This window comes from Girardinichthys multiradiatus, chromosome 9, assembly GCF_021462225.1.
Source record: "Girardinichthys multiradiatus isolate DD_20200921_A chromosome 9, DD_fGirMul_XY1, whole genome shotgun sequence".
Classification (NCBI taxonomy): domain Eukaryota; kingdom Metazoa; phylum Chordata; class Actinopteri; order Cyprinodontiformes; family Goodeidae; genus Girardinichthys; species Girardinichthys multiradiatus.
In genome coordinates, this window is record NC_061802.1 from 30,642,042 (window position 1) to 30,668,000 (window position 25,959).

The 25,959-nt window shown below is 38.7% G+C and overlaps 1 protein-coding gene across 1 annotated transcript in view; it reads right to left on the reverse strand.

The window, feature by feature from the left end:
* colgalt2b (collagen beta(1-O)galactosyltransferase 2b) overlaps positions 1 to 23,895 on the reverse strand; it is a 30,749-nt gene extending 6,854 nt beyond the window's left edge. Inside the window, exons 1-11 of the mRNA XM_047373907.1 lie at positions 23,513 to 23,895; positions 8,432 to 8,542; positions 6,977 to 7,094; positions 5,314 to 5,448; positions 5,016 to 5,220; positions 2,652 to 2,771; positions 2,286 to 2,359; positions 2,041 to 2,147; positions 1,496 to 1,628; positions 850 to 977; positions 543 to 749 (exon numbers count right to left, since the gene is read on the reverse strand). Of these exons, the coding sequence (XP_047229863.1) occupies positions 543 to 749; positions 850 to 977; positions 1,496 to 1,628; positions 2,041 to 2,147; positions 2,286 to 2,359; positions 2,652 to 2,771; positions 5,016 to 5,220; positions 5,314 to 5,448; positions 6,977 to 7,094; positions 8,432 to 8,542; positions 23,513 to 23,748 (1,574 nt within the window). The 5' untranslated portion in view covers positions 23,749 to 23,895. The remainder of the gene's footprint in view (positions 1 to 542; positions 750 to 849; positions 978 to 1,495; positions 1,629 to 2,040; positions 2,148 to 2,285; positions 2,360 to 2,651; positions 2,772 to 5,015; positions 5,221 to 5,313; positions 5,449 to 6,976; positions 7,095 to 8,431; positions 8,543 to 23,512) is intronic.
* Positions 23,896 to 25,959: the final 2,064 nt, after the last annotated feature.

Genomic DNA, 25,959 nt, shown 5'->3' on the forward strand with positions numbered 1-25,959 from the left:
TCCAACAAGAACACCTTCCACATTGCATTCCTTACCATGCTTGTAGAAAACAGCAAACGTGACTTCTTACTGCCTTCCTCTTCTTCCTCTCTAATAAAAGTCAGATCTTGGAGTTCATGACTAATGGTTGTCCCATCAACTGCTCCGCCAGAGATCCCACGTGCCTTTTCTGATTAACGCTCTTCCTGCCCCGCCTGTCAGCTTAGGTGGCCGGGCATGTCTTGGTAGGTTTACAGCTGTTGTGTACTCTTTCAGTTGTTAGACTACTGATTGGACAAAGTAGTGACTCAGGAGGACTGAATACAAATGCATTCCACATTTTTCAGACATTTCTTTGTAAAACTTTTAAAAACCATGTATCATTTTCCTTCCACTTCACCATTGTGTTACCTTGTGTTACTCTGTCACTTAAAAAATCCCAATTAAAAACATTAGTTTGTGGTTATGTCAAAATGTGAAAAGGTTCAAATGGTAAAAACACTTTTGCAAGGTGCTAATTGTACTTCAATCTTAAATCAGAGAAATCCAAAGTAAGTACTAACTTGGGGTGTTTGTTGAACATGATGGGAAGAAATTCATCGACAGGCAGCATCTTCGTTAATGGCTGAACTGCCAGTAACTTTTGGGCCCCTTGCTGTGAAAGAGCGTAGGCCAGGGTCCAGTAGGAATAGTCAGCTTCAACCAGGTTGTTCACACCTTCCACTGAATGTTCTGGCTGGTGTACCTGCATACGCTTTCTTCCCACATAGCTGAAGATAGAGTAAGAAAGAGTGTGTCAGTACTCTTTTAGAGTTTAAAAAGGCTAATCCACACAGAAGTGCTGATATGTGTATTCAGACAAGTTTTTACATGAGGTCCCAGTCCAGCTGGGCTCTGTCTACGTCCTCCATTATGGCCTGAAGCCTGCGTTTGAACCTGGGCTCAAACCTCACATCATCCTCCAGAACGAGAACCTTCTGGAGGCCACGCTCGACCACCTAATGATTAGAGAACAAAACGAGGTAAAGAGAAACGATTTCTGCTGGATGACCAGTTTCCTTCTTTTGATTGGTGTATATTGGTTAACCACTGAGCCACTGTCAGCTGTCCCAAATCATCACCACTGAACCACCGTGGTTGACATTTGGTGTAAAGTGTTTATATTTCTGTTTTGATCAGGACATGTATGTGCAAACCTTCTTAAAAGTTTGTAAACAGTTTATTCGCTACACGTCTTTTTCCCTAAGACGTTGAAAGAAATAGCAATTTTTTGCCTAAACCATCACCATTTCAGCACCATGCTTGAAAGCTGTTGTGAAGTGTTAGAATTGTTGAAGGAGAAGATCTACAGATCTTTTCAAAATATTTATAATTAAATTTAAAATTTCGCTTTAATAGCATAGTGGCACATTATTTGTATCTTTTAAAGAGCTCAAATGCTGGTTCAAGCAAAAGGTTTGAAGAAAACTAGACTTGGGTAACACACAGGATGATTGCCTTTTCCTCCTGCCCTCACCAGTTTCCATATAGAGTGATGACTCAGGAAGCAGCCAATCTCCCCTCTGGTGAGGACACGACCAGAATATGGATCCTTGTAGCCTGGCAACATCTCAATTCCCAGCGCCTGCAGCTGGGACGTATTGAGAGCTCTGAAAGCAACAAAAGAAAAAAATGGACGATGAGGAGAAGAATAAATACTACATTATGTATCTCAACATATTTTATCCAACTCAAGTTAGTCATCATTAAAATCACTGCAACATCACAAAGTTCCTTTTGCCAGTTAGGTTGTCAGACAAATGAAAGGAGGCAGAGGGATTAGGAGATTCCTAAGAAAGGATTAAAGTGTGCAAAGAGGAGGGAAAATAACTCAAGCATGAAGGAATAAATACAAAGCTAGAGAGGAAGGTTGGATTTATTGACAGGAAATGTAACAAACTCAAGATGGAAGATGAAAGCTGCTGGCGACACTTTAGTTTTCTCAGATATGTCAGTCAGTGTAAGAAGATCCATCATATTTCTGATTCTGATGCATGAAGGTTTTCAGCGTTTGTGACCTACTTCCCGTCCACTGCGTCAATCAGTGTGGCTCGAAGGCCCATAGAGGCCATTGTTTTCAGCATCCTGGTCCTTCTGTCCAGCCGGCGTTTCAAGTTAATCAGGAAAATCTAAACGTTGCAAAAGGAGCAAATGAAACAGAAAAACAGTTTTACAATCCAAAACAACTCATTCCACAGTAGAAAAAATCTTAAATTCAAAGTGTAGATTGGTGATTAAAAAGCTGATTTAAATACAGACAGACTTACTTCATCAAAGTTCATTAAGTCTGGGGGCACCGGCGGAGCGTAGACATACTGAGAGGAGTCAATGTCGTGTTCAACTGATAAGAAAATCCAAAAAGGTCTATGTTAGAAAATTACAAAATTTCCTCTCAACTGAGCACAATGGGCTCTGCTGGAACAAAACTGAGATGGAGGTAGAGGTCTGAACAGAAACATGGGGGGGGGGGGGTTGGGGATATATGCAGACAACAAAGATGTGGAGCTGGGTTGATGCGGGGCAATCATGAAGGGTCATCGAGGTCAAGACGGAGGACAAACGACCCTGAGAGGTGAAGAAGTCAAAAAGTAAAATCTTAACATGTTAAAGAGTCTCTAAGTGTGGAAACTCACTCAGAGCTTCTGTGATGGTGTGTATGAAACTCTCCGTTTCATCCTCCTCGTTTTGTTGGGCCTTGAGCGGGACAGGCAGAAAGCCATAGTGGTCCCTGTTGCACACGTACATCTGAACACCTGAAACACACACAAATACATAAACAGGCTGCTGTAATCCAAACACTTCCAACAAACATCGGAAGTTAGACCAGCACATCATCATCGTACCGCCTTGACCAAAAAGGACTGCAAACTTTGAAAAGTCTCACAAAAAAATAAACTTTATGATAAAAATTAAAGTTTGGAGGAACACAAATTAAAGTTCAAACAACAAAAAGAAGCACGAAGCCATGAAACTGTAACCTCAATCCCATTTTAAGATCACAGTGTCTAACATTTACGTGACATAATGTTAAAAAATAAATGCTTATTATAATCGTGTGAACTTTCCTTGATCTTATGTTTCTGCAATTAGTGCCTTGTCTGAAATGAGATCATTTATTATATGCTTTTATTAATTTGGAGGAGTGAGAAAACAATAATAGTTATCTTTTCATCCCCTTATAAAAGTGAATCCATACCTAAAGATATTTGTCCATCTGCTGTGCCTCATTACTTTGTTGCTATAGTAACCAATATAGGGCTCAGAGTGGATTCTGACAGAAAAAAAAAAGATTTATTTGCAGTTTGTAGATTAAAACCAACCAGCTAATGGTGTAGAGAAGTTCTTAAATATCCCGTTTTTAAATAAAGTCACTACCAATTCTTTAGTAGTTACTAAGTTAAGTTCATTAAGTCAGGAAATAAAACAAATTATAAAGGTTTTAGCATTTAAGAGGCTAGAGGCTGGAGGTGGCTATATTAATCATTAATCTTGATCAATTAATGTGCTTTTAAAAACTATACCAGTGGTCTCCAAAGTTCAGCCCATTAAATGATTTTGTATGACCCCCGATCACAACTTGGCCCGCCAGCACAGGCAATGGGCAATTGTTAAAAAGTTTTAGGGCAAACTTTTACTAACAAATAAAAATATTCTTAAAATGTATAACATTAGGTACAGCACAAAAGTGTCTTTTATTTACCTTGTGTTTTTTTGCTTCCATTTAAAATTCATGTTAAAAAGGCATCACAAACATCCAGCGACTTTTACTCAAAAGCAGACTGCAGGTGCACCCATTTATTACACTTGGTTAAATACAGCAAGCATTTTCGGAGCAAAACAATTCCCGACCAAGAGAAATTAAAAAGTAACTCTTTGTTTTAATAAGGATAACATGCAAGACTCTTTTTGTGTTTCTGATCTACAATGATTACATACTCCTTTTCCACAAAACTTTTATTTGTTTATTAAAATATTACTTGTCTAGTGTATTGCAAGGCAGCCAATAAAATTACGTTTGTGTTTTTAATTTAATTAAATAATTTTTGTACTTTCAACTTGACAATTTTGACCCCCCTTTTTGCTCTTATGAGTTAGGACTCATGAAATGAGTTACTGGATTGGGCAGGCCATTGAATTCTGAAAAGGTTTAGTAATCACTAAGAAATAAATAAAACCTTAAAATGTAAATGAAAAAGAAAACTGATGGAAAAAGTCACCAAGGCGCTTTAAAAAAAAACTAAAAGTAAAGAGGTTTCATCATTTTTTTTATTAAACTGAGTGAATTGTGGTTATTTTTCATCTCTGAACAATATTTATAATCATCAGAGTCAGCTCATAATGTATTCATAATGTGTGTAAAATATATAACAAAACAAGCAGGAAGAAATGTAATCAGAATACTTCATCTTTTTGCACTTTCCTGCTGCATCTCAAGCAACAATGTAAAATGCATCTTAAATGAAATTTATGGAGACCCAATTAACAACAGCATGACAAGTTTATTTTCACTTCAGCTCTGAGAGGAAAATCACAAAAGAGCCAGGGGGCCACAGCGTAAAGGCTCAGGGGTCAAGAAAACGGGTGTTCCACCCGGATGGTAAATCTTTGTAACAGAACAATAATGAGCTTCAAGGATGTAAAACGTCTGACTGAAACTCAGAGTAATTGGATGTGCTTTTATCCTGTTGGTGCTGATATTCATTTATGAGTTGGAGGAAACGCATGCTTCCATCTGCTGATATTTGCATGAATGCTTTGATGTGTTTGTTTGGTTTTTCAGCACATATGGAGAATGTTAAATGGTCCTGTTTGTACCTGTTGGTGATTATTTACTTGAAACTTCAAAATCCACAAACTGTGCAGTTTGTCTGAGTGACCTAACAATAATCTGAAACGTAGAACTAACTGCTAAGAAGCTAATTACTGGTGGTCTGCATTTCAACAGTGAATTTGTTTCTCTGCATGAAGTCCCGTGGTTTGGTGAGTGTCAAACCAACCTGCTTGACGTGCCGAGAAGGCAAACACCATGATATCATCAAAAGCCCAGCTGTAATCCGGGTGAGGTGGGTAGAAAGCCAAGTCCCGACTGGATTCACGCCGAAGATCCAAAAAGAAGGTGCTGTGCACCATGGGGACAGGAAAGCAGCCCAGTCTCTTCCACTCCCTGATTGGCTGGTAGTCTGGGGTTCGTTTGTAGTAACCCTGAGAGAGAAGAGGGGGAATCAGAAAACCATGTTTAGCTGATAACTCTGACAGGGTGGATAGATGGTCCACAGACGTCTGCCTGAGCTGCACCTGTGGGGTGACGCCACACCAGAAGTTGGAATAGAGAGAGCGAGACTCCATCATGGGAGCGACCAGCGTAAGGTTCTCGGCTATCAGCAGGTTCAGCAGTTGGGGGTTGGTCAGCAGGTTGTCGCTGTCAACAAACTGAAGAGAAGCAGGGTTTGATCGCATGAGTGGTTTTATACTAAGAATGTTCTTGCTTCATATTAAGTTACAAATCAAAAATGAAAACAGCAAAATGATTGATGATATCCAGAACTGAATTGTTGCATTCTGACCAAATCTACTAAGCAAAGCTGAAGTATTCATGCCCCTGAAATGTTTTCACATTTTGTCACAGGATGCTGAAGTTATAACCACAAACCTCAATGGGTTTTATAGCAATTTAACGTGATGAATCAACACAAAGTAGCACATACATACATGAAATGTAAGTAAAAGGATACATGGTTTAAAATGCTTCGATAGAAGCCGCTTTGGTGGATTTCTAAAGATATTTTTTCAGTGGTCTTTATTTAAATTTTTTGACAGTAGGCAGACAGTCGGTCGTGGCAGATGGCCGCTCACACTGAGCCTGGTTCTGCTGGAGGTTTCTTCCTGTTAAAAGGGAGTTTTTCCTCTCCACTGTCGCGACATGCATGCTCAGTATGAGGGATTGCTGCAAAGTCAACGCCAGTGACTGTCCACTGTCGCTACATGCTCATCCAGGAGGAGGGAATGCTGCAAGTCACTGACTGGATGCAATCTGCTGGGTTTCCTTAGACAGAAAAACTTTTTATCCAATTTGAATAAATAACTAACTCTGACTGCACTGTTCAATGATTAGGATTAATTGGAATGTATGTACCTGACTGTTGTGAAGTGCCTTGAGACAACATGTGTTGTGAATTGGCGCTAAATAAATAAACTGAACTGAATTGAATTGAAAGAGGGGTAGAGAGAGGGAGAGACATTCGGCAAATGTCACCGGATCCAGGACTCGAACCCGGGACGGCCGCTTCGAGGACTGTAGCCTCTGTATATAGTCGCGCGCTTTCGCCCCTACACCATCAGCGCTGCACCTGGTGGATTTCTCATTAGCTTTGAGCATGTAGAGACAATTTATGACCAACTTTTCTCTGCAAATAAGCTCAAGCTCAGTCAAATTGGATGGAGGTCATGTCTGAACATCAGTTGTCAAGTCTTTCAATTGGATTAAGGTGTGAACTTTGACTAGACCATTCAAAAGTAAACTAAATATGCTTTTATCTAACGCTTCCTCGGTCTAACAAGTTTTCTAACAGGATTATTTTGTATTTAGCTCCATCCATCTTCCCTTCAGCTCTGATCTGCTTTTCTGTCCTTGCTGCAAAGAGCATTTGCTCAACACATTTAATTAATTTTGAAAACCATAAATGCGTTATTCCATTTTAGAATTCTGCTCTACTTTGTGTTTGTCACATAAAATCCCAATAAATCATACTAAAGGGGCATGAAAACTATTACAGGGCTGTGACTCTATGCTATAATGGATGAATGTTTTTGCATCTTTTGCATTAATCAGTCAAATTGTGATCAAAATTTTGATTACAATTTAATTCTAATAACATAAGTTACTAAAAAAAAACACTGGTGTGTCAATATGTTTTTGTAATGGTTAGAAATGGCTGCATATTTCTACTTTTGGTGTTACCAGTATGTAGTCGGCCCATCGTTCTCGAGCAGCCTTCAGAGCTGCCTGTCTCAGCTTCATAACATGGCTGAATCTGGAAGGAGGCCAGTGTTTCGGACCCCACTCATCTGTGTAGGAACTAATGCAAAAATGCCAAGTGTCAATTAGAGCAAATGGAGTTTTTTATTGCATTAGGAAGGAAATTATTGCAATAAAATAACTCATATTTAATGAGACTAACTTGTTTAAACAGTTTTCAGAGAAACCAAGAGAACCCTTATTTCTCACCTGGTGATTTTCAACTTTTAACAATCTGACATTCAAATTCTAATATTTTCCAGATCAAAAAACACTATATAGCTAACCGACTAGGTCTCACTGAATAGGAGCTCATCTTTTGCAGGAATACAGGTAGAAGAAAACACAAAGTCAAGTGTCAGAGGCTACTTTAAGGACAGCTGCATCCTGTGCGCGCTGTGTGTGGTGAATAGATACATTTGGATCCTCATCCTAGCTACGTGTGGCACAGTTTCCGGTGTTTGTTTTTACTTTTTCATTTTTGCTCTGACTGTACATATAACAGGTTAAGGTGATGATTTATTTTATTTTAGCCAAATTTAACAGATTAAATACACAGAGAAATAACCCTCTTTGTCACTATATGAATATACCCCAGTGAAACAGAAAGTCATGGATTACTAAAAAATGTAAGCAAATATTACATTATGGCTTGTGTTATATTTGTGTTAAAAGGATTGTGCTAGCAGTGATTTTGTTAAAATGTTCTTCCCCTTTTGAATAAAATATGTGAATAAATGTTTTACTGTGAGGTTGCTCCAACAAATGATACATTAGTTATAAAGTATTACACCTTTCTTAATGTGGGATGTCTGCTGCTCATTGTGCTGCTCTTTTCTAAAAGGTTGAGGTTTCACTTTAAAGTACCAGCTGCCAGTTAAACAGGTGACCTTCCAAGTGCACTCTATCACCTCTACATCTATATCTATTTCATTGTTTAATTGTTATTATAAATATCAAACGGTAATTTGCCATGAAGACAGACACAACTAAATTAATTATTGGATGAACAATCTTCAAAAGCACAGTTTTTTTCTTAAACATTAAGTCAGACAATGCTGGGATTTATTTCAAAATATGAATTGCCTCATGATAATAAATTTTTGTGTCTATGCAATAAGAAACATAAAAAAAGAACATAAAAACTTTTATGGAGCTACAATCTGCCTTTTGATTGTTTGTTTTTTTGTTGTTGTTTTTTTTACTGTTTTGGTAAACTGCAAAACTTTTTAAATTGGATTTTATACTTTAAAATAATAAATTAGAACAAATATTTTTTTGGCCATCAATAATTTTTCCCAGCATAAAATTTTAATCAGTCAGAACTGTACAAAAAATTGAAGAAATTGAAACTAGACTAGAAAGCTGCATTAGGTGTATTTCTGTTCATGAACGTACCTCGGCTCCTCCATCGGCCTCCACTCCACATAGTGATAAACATGCTGCGCTCTCTTCAGCCATTCTCTCAACATGGCTGTGGTGTTATCCATGTTATGGTCTGTCGCTGCCCTGTAAAGCCCCCACAGACAACATGCACTCATCAAACTATGACATACGCTGGGACATGCTGAGATGAAGTCATGGAGAACAAGTTCTATCTTATAACAGAATGAAGGTTTCACAAACAGCCTCTGTGTTGTAAACCACATTTGCTGTCTAAGTAGCTGTAGGAAAATGGACCAAATCCCAGGTACTCTGGTTAGAAATTATGATGCTGCAGGCTCTAATTCTCCCTCACAGGGTGGCTGTGATAAAGACATTAATTGCAGAACTCTTAAGTCTTAATAAAACATAAAACATGCTGAGGGAGAACTGATGCAATAACCACTTAAAGCACAAAAGCTCTTCAAAAGTAGCAAAGCACCAACTTGCACATAAGCATTTGTAATAGTGGGAAAATATAGTCAACATGAGTGCATCAGCTGGTTTGCTGCTACTGTGGTTTGTGACTGTTTTTAAACATTTTCACCTTGGTTAACATTGTTGATTTAAAGAAGACACTGGCACCACTGTATGGGAAAGTAGGGGTGTGTGCAAAGGTGATACATGTATGCAAGACAGAAATTAATACCAAAAACAAGCCCATCCATTGCACTTCATCAGCTTAAGTTTTTTTAGGAGTCACTAAAATAAAACATCACCTGTCCCTTCCTCTAGTTAGAATTAAAAAGTAATTTAAGGAAAACTGTCAACAGAATATTAGGAAAGCTCCTGAGCTCAGCAGTGTGAATACAAACACACGGTAGTTTTGGACTTTTCCACTGCCGGCTGTAATATTCCTAGCTGTGCCGTCTCTAAAAATCGCAGCCATTTTTAGGTTGGACAGACAGACAAACACACACACTTGCACAACAAAACACCAGCATGGTTCGCTCACATTTACAGCCACCAAGATGGATGCAACGGCTGCTTTCTGTATGAGAATCATAGGATCACGTACGCTTGTACACACATGAAAATACCCACACAGAAAACCTATTTTTCCCAAAGCTTTGCCCAAAAACTTATCTTAGTTGCATGTGGAATTTCAATCATATTCAGTAAAAACAAATAAAAACATAATCCAAAATAAACATCAGCAGGCCACAAACCACAGGGTCAAGCTTTCTAATGCTATGTGTCTGTGCTTGCAAATATGTGGCAAAGCATGATGATCATTTTTGCTTCCTGGGAATGTTCAGTTACGGCAGTGTGGCCTGTTATTTATGTGCTGCAGGACCGCTAGTTTAAAGTTTTCAATGAGAGTGTAAAACCAAAGTAAAACTGGGAAAATAATAGCACAGAGGCAGTACAAGGTGCCTTTGATAACTAGCTGCTGATATTTTTTTAATTCTAGGTCTGGTCCATACCGAAAGCCCTGACTCTATGATAATGAGAAGGTGTGCAAACACATTTATTTCTCCAGTAGGCTATTGGAGCATAACTGCAGACTCTAGCTGCAGATTATCAAACAGGGGAACCCCTTAAAGACAAAATAAACACAATACATAGTACAATATGAGGGAACTATGAGTATTGGTTCAACAGAGCTTCTTAAAACATCCTCTGCATTTAAGTCATAGCTCTGACTTCATGCAAGACATCATTCTCACTTTTACAGGCTCTCCTTGGCAGAACTAGCTCTTCCTAAATTCAGATTGAATGAAGACCAGGGCAAACGTATGTCTGTTGAACTGGCTGGAACACTCTGGGCACTCTTACATCCATACACAAGGCAATTTTATTAAGGCAACATTGTTTTTTTAACTTTATACCAAAATCTTTTTTGGTGTCACACCTAAATGAATAATACATAATTCCCCAAATTCTTCGTGGAGATATTTCCGACTTTCTTTGTAGTGGAGTGAATCCCTCCTACAAGCTGCTCTGGCACCAAGGCCTCAGTACACGTTGTGATTTTCCATTGCCATTCTATTTCCGGGCGCTCTCTTATTTATGGATATGTGAAACTAAATGATGCTTACAAGTCCTTGCAAAGGTATTCATACCCCTTGAACTTTCCCACATGTTGTCACGTGAAAACTTTTATCCTCTGTGGAGAAGAAAAATAAATAAATGGCTACCCTCATTAAACTTTTTCAGGAGATCCCACTGGAGATGTTTTCTACATACATAGCATGGTGCAGGAGGAGCTTTTTTGTTCAGCGGAACAATGGAGCATCAGGTTGCATGGCGGCATGAAACTATGGGTGTATTCACACCAGGAAAATCTTTTGGAAATGCTGCACCATTGGACAGAAATGACTAGGGCGGGACAGAGCACAGATGGAGGTTCAAATGGAGGAAAACTCTCACAGAAAATAATGCTTGCTGTATTTCTGTTCTGCATATTTGTTTTGCAGTTGTTACAGCTGCAAAATTATCGTAAGAGCAGCTCATTCAACACAATTTTCGCGATATTCAATTTCTAATTTTGTGTTGGCATTGGCGAATGAGTGCTGCAAGCTGAAGAAGACGCAGTGCTCTTGCCCTGTCCAGCAACATGCAGCGCTGCTAAGCAAAGGACGGAAGATTAGGTATGACTTCAATACATTCACTATTCGTAACATTCGCTTTGGCGGCTCGTTAAATCCAAAAAGCATACGTTTCCTGTAGTTGGGTCGGATCGAGTCAGATTAGTATTCACACCAGGAGTGAACTGCACCAGACTCCATTTGGAAGCGCACCAAGGCCACCTAGAAATGTGGGTCTCGGTCAGATTTTTTGGTGAGGGGAAATTAACTCTGGTCCGTTTAAAATGGACCAAATATGGCAGGTGTGAATACACCCTATGAGAAAGGAGAATAACACTCTTCTTTTGGACCATCTTGCATGTTGACCTGATTTAAATCCCCTTCAAGAAATTTTGAGAACGGATGGCAAGTAAGCTTAACAAAACAGATGTCAATGCCGCTCATCTTCATTAAATTTAGAAACTTTCCCACCAGCCGACCAGAAAATTTGCATCAAGCATTTCTAAACTAATTTTTCACGTAAACAACACGAAAATAAGCAGTACCCAGTACTGAGTCTTTTTATGTACATCAACATTACTATGTTCCAAAATGTTTGATCAGCAGCAAGTCTGTTAAACATAGTTTTTATTTATCTTGTCTCTTGCTCCTTTTCTTGTTTTTAGATTTAGACATTCTGCTCACAACCTGATTCAGTTATTCACTACTTTGTATTGGTGTGCCACATGAAATCCCAGCAACACACATTGAAGTGTTTGTTAGCAATGTAACAAATTGTGAAAATGTTCCATACTTTTCCAAGGACTCTTGTTTTCTCCTTAGGTTCGTCACCCTAAAGCAGTTACTGACAAGTGACTCTTTCCAGTTTCTTCTTCCTTCATGCAGCCAAACTCTATCAGAAACTCTCTGCAGCTGATTTCAAATCCACTGGGGGATTTTTGTTCATCTGTCCATGGAAAGGAAATGCAAAATGGGTTTGCAACCCTTCATGCAAAGCAGAGAGGGATTCATTGTTATACAGTTGTCCACATGACAGACATGCAACAATCTGGGTTCTTTACATAAAATCCCTAATTTCCTCTTGTTATACCTGTGCCTGTCCCTCTCTCCTGCCTCATGCTGTGTCCACACATTGCTGTTTTTGAAGTTTACAGTAAGCAAAAGCCTCATTATTCTGTCGCCTGGAGCAATAGGGGTTAGGCTTCCTCTCTCCTGCAAATTTATGAGCACCATCTGGACAACACATGAGTGCAGGGCCCTCACCTACATAGCCCCACCGCTCCTTCTCATATCACATTAGAGACGCCCATTCTTGTCCCTTATCTAATCTTAGCAAATTCAGTCTTTATGTAGACATGAAGGCAGTCATCCAGTGGTTTTTATCACCTTCAAATATTAGATTAGATGCATTTTGTTAGAACACAAAACATGTGGGTGATTCCTTTTATAAACACTGTAGACACCAATCAGACTTCCTTTTCAAATCACCTGTCTCATACTTTTAATGTCATCAGAACAGCTCTGAAAAACTGGGATCTTTTGAAGTGTAGTGAAATGTTTAGTAATATGATGCTGGCAGTAGATCTTCATGTGGGCTGCAGGATGGGGTTTGTTCCTGCAGCTTCTCAGGTCCTAAGACGAACTGGAATCTTAAATGTTACAACCAAAATATCCGTTTCTTTGTACAAATGCCCTTCTGTTGTGACTGTTGCTATGGAATATATTGGTGGATGATATTGATATAATGGTTACATTTATTTTGATGCAAAACTTAATATGTTAAGCTTCTGATCAAAGTCCTTCAGGTCTTGTGCACTACCACCGTACCTGCGTATCATCCCTCCTTCAGCAGTCTGCCTCAATTAAGCACTCCAGAAAAGTGTGGCCCCTGCTGGCCCCTGAAACTGGCCCTTTCAGGTAAACATAGGTCTGAAAAGAACCATTTGGCTACTTTAAGCTCACTGTTGGCTCAATAAACTATCTAATATCATCATCAATAATGAACCTGCCCTGCATGCAAAAAAGGAGTAAGAATACCCCCTTCAGGCAGTTGCAACAACAGCCTTTACAACATAATGACCCTGCTAGAGTCCAAGTGTCTCTGTGCTGTCTTTGTGGTTCAATCCCCAAGCTGACGTGGCCGTCAGGTTTTTGATGGCGGGAGGGGGCAAAGGAGACAGAGATGGGGGTGGGGCAGGGGGGCAAAGAGAAAAGGAGGGCGGAGGTGTTTGGTTAGACGGAGGCTCTTAGCTGAAATTCCTCACGGTTCTGAGGGTCAACAGTAGCTTCAAAAGTCTGCAGAGTTGCACTGAAGTGCAATGGTCAGCATTCAGATTCAAAAGTAGAAGGAAAAGTACGATTATTCAAGAGAAAAAATACATTTCATACTAGAAGACTTGACACTTAACTTTAAGTGGAAATTAAAGGAACTGTTATATTTGATCACCTCTCCTTGCTTTATTATTGTTCAGCAAATTTCCTGGTTTTCAGCTTCATGAAGCCCAGGAAACGCTGTGTTGCAATAGAGAAAGCTGTCCTGCTGAAATGTCTGTCATAAAAAGAACAAAAAACAAAACAAACAATAGAGAAAGTACGAGTCAGAATAGGGCACAATCAAAGTACTGTGAAGAAATATAGCAGGGAAAGCCAACCTCACTACAGAGAATGATTTTTAAAGACTTAAGTAAAGTCTTTTAAGCCAAGCACTTAACTTTACAAAAACGTTCAGTTGTACCGAATCGCATTTTAATTCGTATTCAGTTATAAATGTGAGATTTAGCCATTCAACACTTCTGGAAAAAAGAGACTGAAGTCACTGCGTTTAGTGTTTGGACCACATAGCAATCATCTCATAATAACTCCTCAACATCAGGTGTGGAAGATAGCAGATAACCTTCAGACACATGAGCAATACCATGGAAAATCTGAATCAATAAGAATTAACGCCCATTTTAAAGTAAAACATTTACAATGCTATGAGCTACATATTCTGCAGTCCTTCATATACCTAATTAAGGCATACAGGCACACCGCACAATGGTGTCTTACTGCACCGTGCAAACTAGGAACACATTTTTCCAGCTTAGGTCAGGATTACCAAAATTATCTCTATTTGTTACATGCCAGAATAATGAGAAAAATATTTGATTGATATACACTAAGTTTATTATGTCTACAAACAATTTTGGAAACCCCAGATTATGATACCATGGCTTTGTAAGATTCTCATAGATGGATTCAAAGGACCAGTTAGTTAAACGGAAGAACTTTTGCAGATGTGTTTTAAGGCAACCCCTCAAATACATTGTTTTCCTGTATGTCATCATGGGAAAATCTAAAGAAATCAGCGAAGGTGTCAGAAAAAGAATTCTGGACCTCCACTGGTGTTTTTCCTCCTTTGGACCAATTGTCTGACATCTAAAGGTTCCACATTCATCTGTTCAAACAATTATAAACACCATGGGACACGTCGTAGCTTTGAGGAGGGAGACGGGTTCTATGTTCCACAGAGAAACGTGGTGAGAGTGTATATATCAACCCCAGAAGAAAAAGGCAAGACGGTGAGAAGATGCTGGTTATCCACGTTATAGCAAATCATCTACTCAAATGAGCTGAAGAGCCGCTCAGAGGCGAAGAAGCCATTACTCCCAAAGCAACATAAAAAGCCAGATTACAGCCTGCAAATGGAGTCAGCAAATGTTTTTTTACTTTTTATTGTGATGAAACAAAAATCGAAGTGTTTGGCTGCAGTGACCATAGTTACATTTGTAGGAAAAGGAGGTAAGCTTGCAAGCCTGAGAACACCATCCCAGCTGTAAAACACAAGGGTGGCAGAATCATGTTGTGTGGGTGTTGGTAGGACTAGTGGATCTTACAAAATAAATGGCATCAAGAAAGAGCATTATGTAGAATTATTACTTTCTTCTATTAAAGCAATTATTTGTCGACAACAGAAAGTTAAAGGCTGGACACAATTGGGTCTTCTAAACTGACAACAGTCCCTAATGATACTGTCAAATGACTCACAATGTGGCTTAAGGACAATAAAGTCAAAGTTTTGAAGTGGCAGCTTACAGCCACTTTGAAAGAAATACTAACCGATCTAAAACAGAAAACGTTTATTCGGATTTCAATTCAGACAGTGAATAAATCTGGTTTCAGCTGTATCTATTTATTTAAATTCAAGCAACATCTAAGTTTATCATTGCAAAGTCATTCTACATATAATGCCTGCAATGCCTGGAAAACACAGATATTCTTGGCTTTAGAAATTATGGGTATGACCAGCTTGTTGGGGCGCTAGGGTCACACCCTAGGGCCAGAAGATAAGGTTAACTCCTGGTTAAGGACAATCCGAAAGGGCCAAGCAGGGTTAAAGGTTAGGGCAGATGTCAACTTGCCAGTAATGGGAGTTGAACACCAAATCTTCTTTTCACACTACATTAGTCGTTGCCATCTTTATTTCAGTATATGTACGTGAATGTAAATGAAATATATATTTATGCACTCTCCAAGCCATCAGACATTGTTGCTGAAAATTCTAGTCTACATTTTCACCCAAATTGTCTTTTTTTAAACTCATCTGTGGTAAACTTTAATTATCTGAGTCACTTAACAATGCACTTAAAGTTAAGGGTGAGTTTAGAATATGTTGTGGATTCCTGCACATGGAGAAAAAATAAAGACAAAGACAGAAACATCTTCCTCTGAATTTGTCTCATGATGAGCTTCTGTCTGGGAAATTTCACTTTGACTTTTTTTAGGAGTCTCCAGCTAAAACTGGAGCAGATGCTTGAGAACTTTAAAGTTCCCTAAGAATTGGATATGACGATAAAAGGCAACTCCACAGGAGATACTGATTAAAAGGCCAAGGTTGATTGGGTCCACTTACTTCACAGAGTTCTGTCTTATGGAAGGCTGAATGGAAAGCAGGGAACGAGCCCAAATAACAGCAGAACACATGTAATTGAATCCATACCTAGCTATCTAACACAGAGATGCATGTGAAACACACACTATTGCACAGTCATAGGCATCCTTGAGACAGAACCTTATAAATAATTAAATTGTTTACTCAGTGCCAGTGCTGTGATCAAATGCATGCTGGCACAAACCAAAAACACTAATCGTTCACAAATGCAAGATAATGCACAACCATGCAGATAATCTGTTCCATACAACTGGATCTCCCAAACATGTCTCACAACACAAAGGCCACTTTTCTCCTCGCTGATGCAGTCCAATAAACTCCATTGTTGAATCCTGTTTAACTCCTTCCCCGCTCTATGTGGCGTCTTTATCTTCTATGCGTACAAAGCATTCCTAATGCTTTTTGCGATACAGAGGAATAGGGTAAGCTGCAAACAAGTCTTCTCCTTCAAACAGATATTTTTTCATGGAGTCACCTCAAAGAGTTACAAGCTACAGCAGATGTGCTCACTGTTGTCACCTACAGTTTCTTCCAAGCACATTTATTTATTTATTTATTCAAAGTATCATCAAGTTGCAACCACAACCTTCAATGTCTTCTATCTGGATCTTTCTTAGACCAACACTTTGCTGCACATAATGTTGAAGTGGAGCAAAAATGATTCAGTTGTTACTTATTCCTAAGTAACTAGAGTTTAACTGTGTGCAATTTGAACTCAGTATAAATCCAGCTGTTCTGTGAAGGCCTCTATGGTTTATTGGAAAACATTAATGAACAAAGAGCACCAGGAAGACCAAGGAACACAGCAGAAATGTCAGGGATACAGCTGTGTCTATAGAAGGGTTAGGTTCTAAAACAATATATAGCAACCCTTGAACATTTCCATCTGTTATCTGTCATAACTGAGTACCAGAGTAATGAGGACTCAATACAAATGCATGTCACACTTTTTTAAAATTTTGTTTTCATCAAAATGTTGAAAACTTTTTATAATTGTCTAGTCTATTTGATTACTTTATTCAGTCGAAAATGTATATATATATTTCCTTAGTATTTTGTAGAATTTCCTTTAAATTACAGGACTTGGGTCAAATGTTGAGGGTATCGGTCCATAGGCTTCTCTAAACAGTTGCTTAATCACAAATTTTCTACACTTCCCACAGATTTTCTAAGATTGTGACTAAGATCAGGGGTTTGTGACGGTCACTCCAAACACTGACTTTGTTATCCTCAAGCTACTTTGTAACTAATTTGGTGGTAGGTATATGGTCAATGTTCATTTGGAAGATCTATTTCTGCCAAAGCTGCACCTTGGCAAATATGTTGATAGGTTGTTTCCACATAATGATTTTTCCTCATCATGTCATCTCTTTGTGAAAATACACAATGCATTCACTCTTGTACTTCATAGTCAGGATTATGTTCTTAGGCGTGTAAGTTACCGTTTTTACCTCAAAATGTAACGAAGGTCTTCATGGCCAAACAGTTCTGCTTTAGTTTAATCAAACCATAACAACATGCCTCTGAAAAATCCAAGTCTTTGTTTCTGAGTGCAAAACTGAAAAATGTAATCTGGTTATTTAAGTTGGTTTTGGAGTGATATCGTTTTATCTCAGAGAGGGATTTCACCGGTTGGACATTCCCATCATGTTTATACTTGTGTATAATTGTTTGAACAGATGAACTTGGCATCTTCCGGTGTCAGGAAATCATGCGCAAGAATGAACCAGACTTGTGGAGGTCCACCATTCTCCTCCTGATTTTTTGCCTGATTTCTTCTGATTTTTCCATGATGTCACACATGGAAGCAGTGTGTTTGAGGTGTTGCCTTCAAGCACATCCCACAGGTGTGCCTCAGTGTATCTCACATGATCCAGTGTGATCCTTGAGATTTTAAAAAGACAGACGACATGCCGGTACTTTCACTGAAGGATGTGGAAATGCTTTTCAGTTCAACCAACAAATTTGCTTCTAGGGATGCTTTTGTTGATGTGAGTTATTGCCTTCAAACCTTTTCTTGTCAAACCAAACATTAGTAAAGCTCAACAGTACAGACAGCAAACCTCACCCAGTCAGGCAGGCTTTCACTCAGCATTCAAGCACAATTTGTTATAGTCCATTTACCCACATTTCTCAGTGCACTTGTCAAAATAGATTTTAAAAATTTGGTGATGTCATAACATGTGGGTTAAATGTCTTCAGGCTACATTATATGAAAACCAGCGCAAGATATAACTTCTCGCTTTCTCTGACAGGAGCTGCAGCATTTGACACATCCGTCAGACCTAAAGTATTTAGGCAAATGTAGAAAATTCTTAGCCTCTGGTGTCATTTCATGATCCACATTTTAAAATAAAGCAAATCTTTACGTTTGAAAGGTAAACAATGACGTGCTGTACATCAGTCAGTTTTTTATTATAACTGAATCATTTTGAACAATAAATTACAAGAACCATGTGTTCATTGACTTTGAGCCTTACATAAATAACACTATATAACCCAAACCTCATTGTCTCTGAGCTCTGTGATGGCGTAAAAAAAATGACAGATTAGTAGTTTTCCAATAACTACGAGAACAGACAACATGATGCTATTAAAGTGAGAACGTTGGTCCCGAAGGGAGTGGCCAGTTATGTAAGTATTATTTCCACTTTAAGTCAAACTCTGACAAGTCCGCAAATCATCTGGACTCCAAGCTCAGCACCTGGAAAAGCACTCCACCTCCACATGAACAGAGCCGGCAGGCAATCGACACCAGGCAGTGAGTAATAAGTGGAGAGAGAATCAGATTATCACCGCATGGTTTAACACATTAAGAACGTTTGTCAGAATTTTTTAACATAAGAGGCCAAAACACAAAGTTCACAACTCATGGAGTCCATCATGATTTCTCTCATAGCTGCGTATGAAGAACACCATGCTGGTTATCTGCCTCTAACAAAAAATAATCAATAGGGAGCAAAACTATGAAGAAGATCCAAGCCAGATGATTAAGCTTTTATGGTGTTGCCCTGTTGGATTATATTTCAGTACAGCTCTGGATACATATCAATGAGAAACAAGAATCTTTGTGTGGTTCAAGTGGCGGGAAGATTTAGTTGAGTTAATTTGAGAATGCAGATTACCCAAATTTCTATGCCTTCTGGGTAGTTTCTAACACTGCTGACCACTCTCTTTCCAACCACCCACCCCCTCCCTCTGCTACCTCACATTCTTCATTTTCTAACAGGGGCATGAGAGGTTTCTCCTTCCTCTGTGATTGTTTGATAAGCCCTGTGCCCATTTCAAAGGAAGAAACTTCTGAAAAAATCAAGGGCCAGGATTCACTGACAAACAAAATATCTGCACAAATAAGAGCAGAGGTGGGATTATCGATTAGATCTAACCTGAAGGAACGGATTTCACTTACAGAGTTGACACTTTTCTCCCACCACCTTCACAGATCAGCTACAGGCTTTCTGTACTTCTTTGGGAACATGTATGTTAGTTTTACTCTATGCATAAAATGGTTTGATGAGATAGTCTCCATCATCTAAGCAACTATATTAATGCTAAGGGGAAATAAACGTTTCTGCGATCATTATTTTTAGTAGGATGTCCAGCGTTAACTTTTTGAAAACTGCACACTTTGTTCAATCAATCTTAAACTACCATCATAATTGAGTAAAAACTTGTTATTACTGCATTAATTACACGTGTACAGATGTTTGTGTTTTTAACTTAAAGTAAAAGGTTGCAAGTTAAATTTTTATGTCATTTTTTATGTATTTTCTCTTAGTTGTGGGGTGCCTCGGGGCTCTACTTCAGGCCCCATGCAGTTTTTTTAAGATTTCAACTTGGATCAGTCATCAGACAATACAATATCTCCATGAATTTATTAACTGATGATTTACAGATCTATTTGCCCATTCAAGCTATTATATCTGCTTTAATTCAGGTGTTAAAGAATTGTCTTAAAGACATTTCACTTAATTTTAAAATGTTGATTTAAAACTTGCTTTCTAAGTCTAAAAGGACAGCCTAAAAACATCTTGCATATTTTTTAAACATTTACAAGCCTACCTATTGGTTTAGTTATCTAAATATTGTTTCACTTGGTTATTAGCTTTGAACCCCGTTTTCTTTATATTTTATTGTTTCACAGTATCCATTCTCTTTTAACTTGTTGTGCTTGGTGTATTTACATTTTTCCCACACAGCATTTTGTTGCAACTAAGGCTGTTTTAAATATACAATATAAATTAATAAATAAAAGTGAAATGAAATCCCCAATTATATTCCTGCACCAGACATGCCTTGCTTATTATAAAAGGACAAAATAAATATGTACTGCTGGAAAGAAAAATCTGAGTCTAATCTCTGAAGACTATAACACTTGCTGCAGCATGTAAGCAACTGAATTTTAAAAGTGAAAATTTATAGAGAGCCTTCAAATTAAAGCGCAAGTTGCCACAATTTCTCTTTACATTTAAGGCTTTCCCTCACCGAATGAGCCTTGTCAATATTTAAATGCAAACAGTGTAAAAAGGTAACGTCCAAACACACAAAACATGATAAAACAATACAAATACCGAGTGTACAGGTTTCTTCATGCCTGCTTTAACAAGGTTTCTTCCAGGGTAAGGATTTATTCACCTGTCAAGCCATAAAGACAAGACAGAAGTGAAGTGAACCCCCTCAGCTGACATGTGCACATAACCTATATTCTCATGTAAGCCCGTTGGTTCTGTCAAATAAAAACAAATGCCATTAAGTGATATCTTAGTCATGCAAAATGAAACTGACTGCCTGAATATCTTGTTTGCCTATTTCTGTGGAGTTTTGTTTTTCTATATTACGCTTTGGAATAGCACACCTTGGTGGAGAGCGGGTATTTATTAGGTGGTTTGGCTCAGGTATTAAGCTGCAATGATGATGAAAACATAGCAACGCATAGCTGCTGGAGTTAAATTCAGTAAAACATGTCATTTTCCTAACCAATATAACCACAAAAAGCCAATAAACTTTGTTCGAAGTAAAAAAAAAAAGTATAATCTAAATGCATCAAATGTTGTTTTCTAAATATCCTTGCAGTTTCGAAATGCCAGTCTTTCTATTTTACTTTCCCCGAACCCAAGCAGTGCTGTGTATTACAGTGTTTGTGCTGCAGTATTTAGTTATTAGTTGAAATGTACTGGCCTTCTGGTCAGCTTTATGTTGCACACTGAAAATGGTTCCTTTCAACAAACCAAAAGACGCTAACAAATTATTGCACTTCTTCATTACATCATTAGCAAAGGAAGTGGGGTACTACCAAAGCTGCAGTGCTCCTTGTGGTGATGGAGGACATAGCACCTGAACTCAAATAATTTGTTTTTATAAACAGATGGCTAACTGGAAGCAGCAACACTGTTACAAGGGAGGCAAGAGATAACCCATGCATATTTACTTGCTAATGTTAGCATAGATGCAGGAAGTTTGAAAAGCAGCACATTACAATGTCACCTAAGTTTTTGCATGAAAATATATGAAAATGTTTCCAATCTGGCCACTAAATATGCAGATAACTAATGCAGTGAGTTTATTTTCTAGTTTTTAATATTGGTGTTGCTAAAGATGTTGGTTTATTCCTGTAGTCAATAGCTGCCATTATCCTTGCTGCTCCATCAATGACTTAGATGTAGCCAATGTTCATAGACTTGCAATTGTGTAGAAAGCCAAAGCCGTGACCTGTTAATCAGTGAATTATACGTGGAAATAAATTATTGTAATTTGACGTTTATTTGGAATTGTTAAAGTAACACCTGTCCCCAAACATCCTATAGAAATAATTTGAAGCCGCTCCGTATTATATGTTATATGAAATCAGGATTCTCTGCACATCTTCCAGTGAACAGTAGCTGAATTAGGTGCTTCACAGCTAAAATGCAAAGAGATGCCACTCATAAATGATGGGGTCCCTTTCTCTGCTGATTAATGCCCTCACAAATCCATGTAAGCTTCAGTGCGCTTTGCTGCAGAGTGCAGATTCCCACACTGCGGACAGTTTTTCCAGCGTCTGAGCTCTCGTGTGTGAACTGGGTGTATTTGATAAGGCTCGCTGAACTGGAAACAGACCCCCATGCAAACAAACCAGGGATGGTGGGAACAAAAATAACAAAACAAAGCTCTAATAACTGAAATGCAGTGCCTTGTAAGCATATTCATACCACTTGAATCTGATCTCAATTTGACATGCTGCAACCACAATTGGATTTTATGTAATAAATCAGCACAAATTAGTGCCTAATTGTGAAGTGGAAAAAAAGAGATACATGATTTTTCAACGATTTTTACAACGACAAATCTGGAAAATGAAAAGTGAGACTGCATATATATTCTGCCCCTGTGAGTCAGTACTTTGCAGAACCAAATTTGGCTTGATTAATCCATCGTCCCATCAACTCCCTCTCATTGAGAAGCTTTAATGTCCCACAGCAGGATGCTGCCAACAACGTCTCACAGTGAGGATGGACCTCTCTGGGTGATGTGCATTAAGTTCTTGGCCACCAAGAGGTTTTGGCAGGTCAAAATGTTTCATTTGACCAGTGCACCTTCTTCTGGATGTTTGCTGTGTCCTCTGCATAACTTGCGGCAAACTACAAACGGGAACCTCTTATGACTTTATTTTAACAACGCCTGTCTTCATGCCACAGGGTGACTTCAGAAAGTTCCACTTAGATTTTATTTATGGGGTGTAACAGTAGAGGGGGCAGACACTTTTCAAAATTTTATTTGTAAAACAAAAAAGAAAACAATGTGTCCCTTTCTTTCCACTACACCATTAGGGACTAAGTTGTGTTGATCATTCATTTAAAATCTAATTTCAATACATAATAACAGAGCTTGTACTTTTAACGTGCATCAAGAATACTTTTGCCATGCATACATAACATCGAGTGGTGAAATCATTGCACAGATTCATAACCACCCCTTAAGAGTCGTGTCCTTAATGAAATAATTTTCACAACTTTTTGAAATCTACATAGCTGAGGCTCGATATCTCTCTGATTCCACAAAGATTTTCTATCATCTGATTCATAAGCCAACATAACCTATCCAGACTATACAGGGGCTCACACATATTTCACACATGACTTCCAAGAGCTCTCTGCTGCTGTCAGACCAACTGAATATCTTCTTTCATCCCTTCACCTGCAGGCACCCTCTTTGTCTGCTTCATTTTCTCCTAAATAAGAGAGGCACTTTACAGGACCCTGCCTGTGGTGAGGCCCCTCTTTCATACCTGCTGTTTTAAAAAGCCAGTTGCTTCCGCAGGTTAATGCTGAATCAGCCAGATGGAACAATGATTAAGGGTTAAGTCTAACTCTAACATGCCACAAAGGCTCTTTCATCTTCTCCCATCCTGAGCAATTTAGGAGCCAAACACACGTGGGGGACGTATCGTAAAAAACGCAGAAACGGCTCTGTTGTTAGACTAACTTGCAGATCACACCTAAATGGTACCTGAGAATGTAAACCTTTAAAAAATAATAAAAAAAAACGTCTAAAATGTGTCTCTGCTGAATAATGCAGGTAAACCCGACCTCAGCACCCCAGCCGGTTCACCTCTCTTACCAGATCGCTATGCGCTCCTTCGGGTACTCCAGCCTCTCGATGCAGCCCAGGTAGTGCGGCAGGCTGTGCGCTGCGTTCCGAGCCAGGATCGCGATCATAACCTTCGGCGGCAGCACCGGGGATTCGGGCTTCACTTGCTCCTGCACTAGCGTCACCAGTTCGCACACGACGCCGCCCAACAGAACGGCCAGTACGGCCCACAGCTCAGCGACTCCCGCGGCTCCGATTGCCCGCATCTTTACTACCGGATTCCGCCGTGAATGTTCCGAGCTGAAGCCGGAGTCTTTCAGACTGAGAGGAAGGGAGGGAGAGAGCCCTGGAAAGGTGGAACAGAGGGATAGGAGGTCTCTACCTCTGTTACCCCTCCTACAGTCACTGGCGGTTCTTGCTTGAATGCCCTCCTTAGAAACTATATTCCACTGTGCGATTGACCTGATTTCAGTGTTGAGGCTAAACAAAGACCTCATTTAGACATTGCGCAATGATATGCGTAATTCCAAAATTACGCATATCATTGCAAATTCAGATTCAAAAGCATTTCCATTCAGCCAAGAAATTTGTTTACCCACAATCTAAACAGACTGCTAGTTTACTAGCAATTCTTTGAGGTTGGAATACTTTCTTGCCAGAGTTGAAGAGATTGCCTGATCTCTTAAAAGCATATTTTGTTTATCTGTATGAAAGTTATCTGTATTCAGAATAATGAGAAGAGAGAAATATTGAGGTCCTTTTTTTTATAAACAGGTGTGCAATACTATTTAATTTAAATATTCTTATTCAATGGATGCTTCACTGTCTTCGCTGCTCTAGTTGACTCCAGGCCAGCTTTTGAAAGTCTCTCCCTCACTCAAGAAACAATCACAGCTGCCATTCCTGAGCAGGCTCTGCACTGGTGGCTACTCAATGTCACAGGTTAATGATCTTTAGAGGACAGTCTTAGCATTTGTATGACTTTTTGGGTGCTTTGACACTTTCTCACAGCAGTTGTACTCTATTTGAAGTTCTTGATGTCTCGTAGATGGTTGGTTTGGGTTCAGTCCTACTCACAGTGACGTCCTCACCTGTGATGATGACAACAGTGGTTACAGTGGAGGTTGACATAAGGAGAATCTTTTTAAGCATTGCTCCCTTTTAAAACTGCTATTCTGGGCTTGTATTTTATTCAGAATCATAACCTGATATCAGCAGTTTTTTTTAACACTTTTCTTTCAGCTAATCATTACATCATATAAAAACAAGAACCTGGAACATGGTTCTCCTTCAAATGGTGTGGGACTTGTACAGGATATTCTTCCTATTAGCTTTTTCAGTATCAAGACACAATCTGTGCATAAACAATGACATAACATGTTGCTTTGTAATTTTTTGATGTTATAGATTTATTCCCCATTTTTTTGCCTGTAAAACATAAGATTTGTCCTCTTCTTCCAAATTCTCATTCCTCTCATACTGAGTTTGTTTTTTCCATCTCCACACCCTGACTTTGCTCAACATTTTGAATGTTGCAGAAGTGGACGGCATGAAGTCATCACCATAACAGGCTGTTGCACTATTTGATTCCCCCCTCCTGTCCTGATTCACTTTTAATTCCTCACAGCAACACACTATGCGGAAAAAGTTAGACCACAGGTAATTTCCTTGTGTGTGTCTTCAAGTATCTAGACTTTCATGTAAGGTTTCAAAGTTATATCAGTCAATTGTTTTTCTGGCTTTTTTTGATTATTCTGATTTGTTTTCTAGACTGACTCGTCTCTTTCTCATTTTCTGTCCTGGTACGAGACAATGACAGCATAGTATGTATTGTGTTCTTAAAAATTGAGAATAGCAGTTCATTTCAGGACAAAAGAATGTAAGTAAACCCTTGTTCTCTGCAGATAATCATCAGTGTTTGATTGTCACGTCTTCGAGAAACAGGAAAATAATCTGACATTGAAAGATGCATCATCCTCAGCAGATCTTCTACTGTATGTCAAGTTTTAGCTAATGGCTCTATAATCTAGTTGATTTCTTTTGCCCATCAAAGTTAGTTATATTTTATAATTTACACAGATTTATCTAAAGCAGGGGTACCAAACATTTCAGCTTCCAACCACTCTTGTGAGCCTGACTATTGGCTGATTGCACAAGTATGGATGTTAAAGGGCATATAAAAAAGTTCTCCATCAGGTATTTACAAGTGCATCTTAATAAATTAGAATTTAATTGAAAGTAAAATTATTTCAGTAATTCTATATATATACAGGTCCTTCTCAAAATTTTAGCATATTGTGATAAAGTTAATTATTTTCCATAATGTCATGATGAAAATTTAACATTCCTATATTTTAGATTCATTGCACACTAACTGAAATATTTCAGGTCTTTTATTGTCTTAATACGGATGATTTTGGCATACAGCTCATGAAAACCCAAAATTCCTATCTCACAAAATTAGCATATTTCATCCG